The sequence below is a fragment of the Procambarus clarkii genome, chromosome 50 (assembly GCF_040958095.1).
Source record: "Procambarus clarkii isolate CNS0578487 chromosome 50, FALCON_Pclarkii_2.0, whole genome shotgun sequence".
Lineage (NCBI taxonomy): Eukaryota > Metazoa > Arthropoda > Malacostraca > Decapoda > Cambaridae > Procambarus > Procambarus clarkii.
Window position 1 is genome coordinate 11,016,983 of NC_091199.1, and position 10,743 is coordinate 11,027,725.

Sequence of the window (10,743 nt, forward strand, 5' to 3'; positions counted from 1 at the left end):
TAACCGGTAAAATTTAAACATTGTCACCGGTAACATTTGAAAAACTGTGACCAGTAACATTTAAAAATAGAACGCGCCTAACCGCCACACAAAGATTTGAACCAATTACAGCACGATCAGCATTAGATAATTAAGAAAAAAAGAGGTTTCAACGGAAAATGGTGGAAGTTGATATTGATCCAGAAGTGATCTGTCTATAACTGCTTCCTCCTGTCCATAACTGCTTCCTCCCGTCCACAACTATCCCTAACACAGCCAGGAACAACGACAAAGCCTAGCCCATCATCCCACTAACAAATCACAACTCTCTTCAGCGACCGTTAATCTCTAACCAATCATGATGATCGTGATGAATCACGAGTTTCCAAGCTGCCAACTTAACATTTTTAAACTTAAAACTGTGTCGACAACCTTCAGAGTCAAACACATTAGAGAAAAACATGTCAGAATATTGAAAGCTGACACGGTTTGGTAACTTATGTGTTATCTTGAATATCTTAATGAGCTCACCGCGACGGACTAGTGCAGAGGCTGGTGATAGCATGGGATGATAGCATGGGGGGGGGGGGGTATAGAGAGGTTAGGATAGGATATATTTGCTATCCTAGGATAGGAGAGGAGGTAAAGTTGTGGATATAATTATTTTTTAATACAGTTCATAAGCTAATACACTTTGATTTTATTTATGAAAAGCATCGTGGACTTTTAGATGGGTTCGAATCCTATTTAACTTGTTCGAAAATTGACTAGTAAGACGGTGTTGTACTTCCGAAAGGCTCCAAACACTTGGAGCGGACGGTAGAGCGACGGTCTCGCTTCATGCAGGTCGGCGTTCAATCCCCGACCGTCCACAAGTGGTTGGGCACCATTCCTTCTCACCTCTCTCTCTTCCTCATTCTGTGACACACACTCTCCCTCATAACCCCCCCCCCCCTGGCTCTCTCTCATTTCCACACACACACATCCTGTTCCCCTTCGTCCCTTCGGCCTGTCCTTGCCGAGATCAGGGCGTGGCTGGCTAGTCCACTTCTGGCTATCCTGGCTATCCCACTACGTTCGCCTCCGTGTCCCCGGCGGCTTGCCAAACCTGTTCGACCCCCATCTTGGTTCCTAAGCGAGGCTTCTCACCTTCTGTTTGGTAAACAATGGTCTCAACTTCTTATGTACATACACACACACACACTCACACACACTCAAGGGATGCGGGATCCAAGAGTCAATGCTCGATCCTGCAGACACAACTAGGTGACTACACACACACACACACACACACACACACACACACACACACACACACACACACACACACACCTGTTCACCTCTGTCAATATTTGACGTACACATACCTGCCTCTATACGTGACTAAGCACCATATATCCACTAATCATTATATATATGACTTTTTAAATGGCTGTGTTCCGATCGGTCCTATTAACTGTGAGTTAATAGGACTCTATTCAATTTATAGAGTTGGAAAAAATTAAGCTAAAAAAAACAAACTTAAATATTCTTAGGCCTAGAGATGTGCCTATTCTTAAGCATATACTGTAATGCTCTAACTTTCCAAACAAACGTTACCTGACATTAAGCCTAACCCCTTCTATTTCGTATCCTTTTATCTATCCATTCTTCATTCCCTATTATTACACCCATCCTATTCGTTCCTTTCCACCCTATTCTTACCTATTTCGGCTTACCTACTTCTAGGAATTACCTTCTTCTTCTACCCCTGATTGTTCCCTTCCATTAATCATCAATCTTAATGGGTTAATCTTCATCAATCAATCAATCTCTCCCATTAATATTGACTTGATAATGGTCTAGCACGGACCGAAACATTGTCGTTTCATCTCATGTCTAGTTTGGTCTTCTTAGTATAGTACATATGTGTACTATTAGGCCTCATATAACATGTACTAAGCCTAGGATAGTTAGGTTAAATTTCCTTGCCAAAATTGGTACAAATACTTTTCCGATTTGACTAAATTCAATAGTACCGATTTGTACTTTCTAATTGTTTTACGTCAATATATGCATGGTTATAATTACTGTACTACCTAACCAAGTGGTTGGGCTGAGATATACATTATACAGTATACATATCTTCGCTTAAACTTGAGATAATTTAACAGTAAAGACTTTAAAATACAGCTTGTATACAGTTCTGTGTGTATGTATAGCAAAATACAGCTCTTTGTGTATGTATAGCAATACACATTTGTGTATGAAGCAATACACAATGTGTATGAAGATTGAAATACAAATAATTATAAGTTGAAGGAGCTTTAGAAATCCTTGAAGAACTAGGAAGCCTCCACAGCCTTCCTGATCCTCTCACGTCAGGATCATGTCTCCTCCCCACCCTTCCCCACCCTTCCTCATCTCCCTCATACACACACAATTCCGACATGTAACTCATCAAGTGATTCATATTGTAATGAGGCCATTGTCTTGTCTCCTATGAACCCTTTCTCTTCTGCAATGGAGGTCACATGACAACCTGTCCAGAGGCAAGAATATGTGGCTCTTTGTCAAGAATATGTGGGCTCTTTAAGAATATGTGGCTCTTTGTCAAGAATATGTGGGCTCTTTAAGAATATGTGACTCTTTGTTAAGAATATGTGGCTCTTTGTCAAGAATATGTGGCTCTTTGTCAAGAATATGTGGCTCTTTGTCAAGAATATGTGGGCTCTTTAAGAATATGTGACTCTTTGTTAAGAATATGTGGCTCTTTGTCAAGAATATGTGGCTCTTTGTCAAGAATATGTGGCTCTTTGTCAAGAATATGTGACTCTTTGTCAAGAATATGTGGGCTCTTTAAGAATATGTGGGCTCTTTAAGAATATGTGGGCTCTTTAAGAATATGTGGCTCTTTGTTAAGAATGTGACTCTTTGTCAAGAATATGTGGCTCTTTGTCAAAAATATGTCAAGACAGAGAGATACATGTCTGAGAGAATATAATAGCAATACAATGGATTCGAACCGGTGTACCTGGCTCCACCAGCTACACACACACTACCGACTGGGCCATGATGAGTCGGTATGTGCCTGGGAAGGCCAGTGCCGGTGGTTCAATCCCATTGCATGACTATATCAAATTAACACAGCTTTTGGGTGTAGATAATTTCAAGCCCGCACCCCCTTAGGTTATAGAAAACGTCATTTAAGATGGAAAACTTAGGTTCAGGAATTAAGGATTTGAGTGTATTCTTAAGAAACACTTAAGTTTGTATTCAAGAGGGATAACTTAAGTGTTTGAAACGCATCAAGTGTTGGGTGTATAGGTCAAGGCTGAGGTTAGGGTTCGAGCCTCCCTCAGGTATTGGTAGCACCACCTGCCATATATATAGGCCAAACCGGCTTGTTCATAACAGGCCTAACAAGGCTGTTCGAAAAAGGTGAACAATACCTGTCTTGATCTCATAGATGTTCAATCTATAAGATTGAACATCTTGTGTTCAATATTGTCGATCTTTGGGTTATTCATTCATCCCTAAGGGCATATTTTATTCCTGTTCCAGTGGTCTGTTTGGTCTGTAACTGTGCACTGTGGTAGACAGTGTTCCAGTAGACTGTTTGGTCTGTAACTGTGCACTGTGGTAGACAGTGTTCCAGTAGACTGTTTGGTCTGTAACTGTGCACTGTGGTAGACAGTGTTCCAGTAGACTGTTTGGTCTGTAACTGTGCACTGTGGTAGACAGTGTTCCAGTAGACTGTTTGGTCTGTAACTGTGCACTGTGGTAGACAGTGTTCCAGTAGACTGTTTGGTCTGTAACTCTCTAATTCTAGATCACTGGATTATCTTCTAAATTTGTCAATATCTTAGATCCTTATGATCTAACATCTTCACTCGCTGCTATGTAGCTTAGTAGTCTACAGCCTCGGTTCACACTCGAGGGGGGGGGGGGACCGTGGTTCAGTCTCCTGGGCAGGACAGAAGCGGTTGTGCACGTGTCCTTATTCTTGAGCCTCTGTGTGTGGCTGTGGGCGCCAAGGACTTCAGTGTCAACGAGAAACAAAGTTCATTATTTGTTGGAAAGTTCAAGGTTGATCTGCTGTTGCATATCAACTTGGAGGGGTGACCATTGTGGCTACCTGGCTGGCTGGCTGGCTGGCTGGCTGGCTGGCTGGCTGGTTGGCTGGCTGGCTGGCTGGCTGGCTGGCTGGTTGGCTGGCTGGCTGGCTGGCTGGCTGGCTGGCTGGCTACCTGGCTACCTGGCTGGCTGGTTGGCTGGCTGGTTGGCTGGTTGGCTGGCTGGCTGGCTGGCTGGCTGACTGGCTGGCTGGCTGGCTGGCTGGCTACCTGGCTGGTTGGTTGGCTGGCTGGCTGGCTGGCTGGCTGGCTACCTGGCTGGCTGGCTACCTGGCTGGCTGGCTGGTTGGCTGGCTGGCTGGCTGGCTACCTGGCTCCCTGGCTACCTGGCTGGCTGGTTGGCTGGCTGGCTGGTTGGCTGGCTACCTGGCTGGCTGGCTGGCTGGCTGGCTGGCTACCTGGCTGGCTGGTTGGCTGGCTACCTGGCTGGCTACCTGGCTGGCTGGCTGGCTGGCTGGCTGGCTGGCTACCTGGCTGGCTGGCTGGCTGGCTACCTGGCTGGCTGGCTGGCTGGCTGGCTGGCTACCTGGCTGGCTGGCTGGCTGGCTACCTGGCTGGCTACCTGGCTGGCTGGCTGGCTGGCTACCTGGCTGGCTGGTTGGCTGGCTGGCTGGCTACCTGGCTGGCTGGCTGGCTGGCTGGCTGGCTGGCTGGCTGGTTGGCTGGCTACCTGGCTGGCTGGCTGGCTACCTGGCTGGCTACCTGGCTGGCTGGCTGGCTACCTGGCTGGCTGGTTGGCTGGCTACCTGGCTGGCTGGCTGGCTGGCTGGCTACCTGGCTGGCTGGCTGGCTGGCTGGCTACCTGGCTACCTGGCTGGCTGGCTGGCTGGCTGGCTACCTGGCTGGCTGGCTGGCTAGCTGGCTACCTACCTGGCTGGCTGGTTACCTGGCTGGCTGGCTGGCTACCTGGCTGGCTGGCTGGCTACCTGGCTGGCTGGCTGGTTACCTGGCTGGCTGGCTGGCTACCTGGCTGGCTGGCTGGCTGGCTGGCTACTTGGCTGGCTGGCTGGCTACCTGGCTGGCTGGTTGGCTGTCTACCTGGCTGGCTGGCTACCTGGCTGGCTGGCTGGCTGGTTGGTTGGCTACCTGGCTGGCTGGCTGGCTGGTTGGTTGGCTACCTGGCTGAACTGGCTGAACTAACTGCTTAACTGGCTGAACATACACAAACCTCATATCACGACATATGGTGCAACAATCAACTTCAAAAAAAAAAAAAAGATATGCAACTCACGTAAACTTCTTTTTCCCCACAGCAATAGGATTCTCCCCAGTCATCCACGGTTCAATTGTGTTCGAGACTCCTCCCGGCCCCATGAAGCTCTGACCTATTGCGTCATATTATGGAGGCGCGTCTCTGTATTTCTGAGAGCCGTATAAGGCTTTGAAATGAGGTGAATCAGAGCACCGAATCGTCTTAGATTATGAGCGAATCCACAAGGGCCGTGATGAGGGGTTTCGAACATACGTCCGAGAGCATCCCAGACGCTGCCTTAATCACGGTCCTTGTGGATTTGTTCATTTGATGCATCATGCTATTGTGATTTCTGTGTTCTTAGCTCATGTTGTACAGGATATATATATATATATATATATATATATATATATATATATATATATATATATATATATATATATATATATATATATATATATATACCTGACTGACTGGTATATACCTGGCTGTATAATTTTTATAATTATTATATAATTGATTGCTATAATTATTATAATATAATAATATAATTATTATATATAATAATTTCAATATTATATTCTGCCATCATGAAGACCAAGACAGAACTGCCACCATTACTGGCCCAAGCTACGGTACTTGGTATATATATAGGATGTCCTACATAATATCATATTTACTACTAATTATTTACTTCCCGTGCCTCCGAAGATGCTGAAGAGAGCTTCAGCGAAACATGCCCTTTGGCGACATGCGTCAGACCCCAACAAGATTATAAAATGAACTTTGTAGAGTTAATTTTTCAACTACCCATTTGAAGAATATAAAGATTCGTGCAAGAATAATTTATCACTCTCCCTCCCCCTCCCTACAACACTCTCATAACCCGCTTTACAACCATGACAATGCTGTTATGTATATATCCCCCACGAAACAAAGACTTTTATACAGCGTTCACTTCACAATATTTCTCTCCCGCTTTTGTTAGATTAAACGTGATTGTGTTTAGGTTTTTTTTGTAATATTTCGTAAACCAAGAGAGACGCTATATATATATATATATATATATATATATATATATATATATATATATATATATATATATATATATATATATATATATATATATTTTTTTTTTTTTTTTTTTTTTTTTTTTTGAGATATATACAAGAGTTGTTACATTCTTGTACAGCCACTAGTACGCGTAGCGTTTCGGGCAAGTCCTTAATCCTATGGTCCCTGGAATACGATCCCCTGCCGCGAAGAATCGTTTTTTCATCCAAGTACACATTTTACTGTTGCGTTAAACAGTGGCTACAGTTAAGGAATTGCGCCCAGTAAATCCTCCCCGGCCAGGATACGAACCCATGACATAGCGCTCGCGGAACGCCAGGCGAGTGTCTTACCACTACACCACGGAGACTGTAAATAAATATTATATATATATATATATATATATATATATATATATATATATATATATATGTCGTACCTAGTAGCCAGAACTCACTTCTCAGCCTACTATGCAAGGCCCGATTTGCCTAATAAGCCAAGTTTTCATGAATTAATGTTTTTTCGTCTACCTAACCTACCTAACCTAACCTAACCTAGCTTTTTTTGGCTACCTAACCTAACCTTACCTATATATATAGGTTAGGTTAGGTTAGGTAGGGTTGGTTAGGTTCGGTCATATATCTACGTTAATTTTAACTCCAATAAAAAAAAATTGACCTCATACATAGTGAAAAGGGTAGCTTTATCATTTCATAAGAAAAAAATTATAGTAAATATATTAATTCAGGAAAACTTGGCTTATTAGGCAAATCGGGCCTTGAATAGTAGGCTGAGAAGTGAGTTCTGGCTACTAGGTACGACATATATATATATATATATATATATATATATATAATGGTGTTTTATATTTCATATATTTTGTAGTGGTGTGTTGATATAGAGACTTGAGGCAGCATCTTGAGGTTATCTTGAGATGATTTCGGGGCTTTAGTGTTTCCGCGGCCCGGTCCTCGACCAGGCCTCCACCCCCAGGAAGCAGCCCGTGACAGCTGACTAACACCCAGGTACCTATTTTACTGCTAGGTAACAGGGGCATAGGGTGAAAGAAACTCTGCCCATTGTTTCTCGCCGGCGCCTGGGATCGAACCCAGGACCACAGGATCACAAGTCCAGCGTGCTGTCCGCTCGGCCGACATGATTTAAATTGTATTTTCGCTATAACGAGACGTTATAATGTAGGTATGAATGCGAGGGATTCTTGGATTTTTTTAACATTAAAGTTCGTCAAGTCTAGAGACAATTCCCTGTTGGCGAACTTCTTCAAGCACCGTAAGGAACCTCTTTACGAAACCTGTAGATCTTTCCTCTATAATTGCGGCTTTGTTTACAAACATTAAACAATTTCGGAGCTTCGGAACTTCACAACCCAAGGTTGCGAAGTTTATTGTTATATTGTTATATACATATAGTATATATACATATATTGTTATATACATTGTTATATACATTGTTATATACATATATATGTCATTGTTACATTGTTATAAACAACACCGAAGTGTTTAAGTAGAACATATAAACTATTTAATAAATGTAAACACAGCCGCCATGATCGAGGGAAGATGTACAGGTTTCGTAATACTGGCTGAATCCAAAAGGTACAGTCCTGGAGGGGAAATAGAACGACTCGAAACAGAATGGCAAAAACAGAATACATACACAGGACGCAGGTTCGAATCCTCGTCACGGCCCTTGTGGGTTTGTTCAGAGAATACTTAATTTGCATACTCAAGATGCTTCCCTGGAAACCCAAACCGAAACTGTCTCTATTTTCCGCTTGTTACAACTTGTAATAAAGTTGTTACATCTTGGCTTAACGTGTTTATGACGTATTAGAACGTTGTTACAACTTGCTATTTTGGTTGTTATAACGGGTTAGGAGGTGTTAAAACATGTTGGAACGTTGTACCAACGTCGTAGTTTCGGTGTGTGAGTGGCGGGTTACTACCTACTTACACGGACCTTTCCCAGGCCCAGGAAAACATTGACCGATGTATGCAACACCTTTGCAACATCCTACAACACCTTTGCAACATTCTACAACACCTTTGCAACATTCTGCAACACCTTTGCACCATTCTGCAACACCTTTGCACCATTCTACAACACCTTTGCACCATTCTGCAACACCTTTGCACCATTCTACAACCCCTTTGCAACATTCTGGAACTAAGAGAGTGTGAAGGCCTCAACCCAAACGTCTGAGACTAATGTTAGTGGCGACGTTTGGGCTCCTTCTGGACCATTATCAAGTCGCGATAATGGTCCAGGGCTTGGTAATGGTCCAGGGCTTGGTAATGGTCCAGGGCTTGGTAATGGTCCAGGGCTTGGTTAATGGTCCAGGGCTTGGTAATGGTCCAGGGATTGGTAATGGTCCAGGGCTTGGTAATGGTCCAGGGCTTGGTAATTAGTCTAGGGCTTGGTAATGGTCGAGGGCTTGGTAATGGTCCAGGGCTTGGTAATGGTCCAGGGCTTGGTAATGGTCCAGGGCTTGGTAATGGTCCAGGGCTTGGTAATGGTCCAGGGCTTGGTAATGGTCCAGGGCTTGGTAATGGTCCAGGGCTTGGTAATTAGTCTAGGGCTTGGTAATGGTCCAGGGCTTGGTAATGGTCGAGGGCTTGGTAATGGTCCAGGGCTTGGTAATGGTCCAGGGCTTGGTAATGGTCCAGGGCTTGGTAATGGTCCAGGGCTTGGTAATGGCCCAGGGCTTGGTAATGGCCCAGGGCTTGGTAATGGTCCAGGGCTTGGTAATGGTCCAGGGCTTGGTAATGGTCCAGGGCTTGGTAATGGTCCAGGGCTTGGTAATGGTCCAGGGCTTGGTAATGGTCCTGGGCATGGTAATGGTCCAGGGCTTGGTAATGGTCCAGGGCTTGGTAATGGTCTAGGGCTTGGTAATGGTCGAGGGCTTGGTAATGGTCCAGGGCTTGGTAATGGTCTAGGGCTTGGTAATGGTCCAGGGCTTGGTAATGGTCCAGGGCTTGGTAATGGTCCAGGGCTTGGTAATGGTCCAGGGCTTGGTAATGGTCCAGGGCTTGGTAATGGTCCAGGGCTTGGTAATGGTCCAGGGCTTGGTAATAACACGGGGCTTGGTAATGGTCCAGGGCTTGATAATGGTCCAGGGCTTGATAATGGTCCAGGGCTTGGTAATCGTCCAGGGCTTGATAATGGTCCAGGGCTTGGTAATGGTCCAGGGCTTGGTAATGGTCCAGGGCTTGGTAATGGTCCGGGGCTTGATAATGGTCCAGGGCTTGGTAATGGTCCAGGGCTTGGTAATGGTCTAGGGCTTGGTAATGGTCTAGGGCTTGGTAATGGTCCATCATGGTAGCCCTCAGACTATCCTGGTAAACTATCATGGTAGCCCTCAGGCATTTATTTCCCAATATTTCCTTTCTAAAGAACTGTATTAAAGACAAAATCCCACATATGTAGAATTTTTATGTAGAATCCCAACACATAAAACTATTCCCCCCCCCCAAAAAAAAAAAAAAATCCACTTTAAATCTCCTATAAAGGACTTAAACACACATAAATCCTATATACAAATCCTATACATTAGTAAACAGGATCCATCTTTATATACAGCAGAAGGGTTGTATAAGATCTTGCTGGCCTTAGGCAAGAGAAAGTCAAGCAAGGATTCGAACTGGAACCATTAAAGATGTCATTAATGGTTACTATAAAAACTCCCTTATGGACGTGTTTTCTGCTTGAGTTGTTCCTGAAATTATATATATATATATATATATATATATATATATATTTTTTTTTTTTTTTTTTTTTTTTTTTTTTTTTTTTTTTTTTTTAAAGTTTGTGAGGGTACCACCTCTGGTGCCAATGTGGGGACCCATAGCCTCGGAGAAGAAAATAAAAAGTATTCAGAGGAGACCTTGTGGTCTCTCACTGAACACTAATATATATATATATATATATATATATATATATATATATATATATATATATATATATATATATATATATATATATATATATATATATATACATATATATAGGGAAGTGTGGTATACTGATTTTCAATATATCAAGGACAATATACCTTATAGCTTGTAATTTTCACTTGTTATTTTAAATGGTAATTAAAATTGTCTAATTATTAATAATCTAATTATTAAAGAATATTATGCTAAAACTGGGTAATTAACACCAACATCTCGGTCAATATTAACCGAGAAACGTCGTGCAAAAAAATATTGATTTTTTACAGACTCCGGAGAGGTCATTGCGTCAGAACGAGGGTGTTGAAATACGAGTTGCCTAGCACGTATCACTTCCTAAGGGGGGGGGGGGGGGAGGGGGGTTGATTTGTTAGGGGGAGGAAGGGGTGGGGGTAAGGGGGGGCTGTGGTTAAAGGTCAAGGCTGGTGGT

At 43.5% G+C, this 10,743-nt stretch overlaps 1 protein-coding gene across 1 annotated transcript; it reads right to left on the reverse strand.

The window, feature by feature from the left end:
* Positions 1-8,930: 8,930 nt before the first annotated feature.
* On the reverse strand, positions 8,931-9,713 carry LOC138351646 (G-box-binding factor-like). Its single transcript, XM_069303652.1, has one exon. The coding sequence runs from the start codon at positions 9,711-9,713 to the stop codon at positions 8,931-8,933; it is 783 nt and encodes a 260-aa protein (XP_069159753.1).
* Between the last annotated feature and the right edge of the window lie 1,030 nt (positions 9,714-10,743).

What these genes read in the sequence shown, in the direction of transcription:
- LOC138351646 (XM_069303652.1), bottom strand. Translation starts at nt 9,713, where the DNA reads ATGATAGTTTACCAGGATAGTCTGAGGGCTACCATGATGGACCATTAC.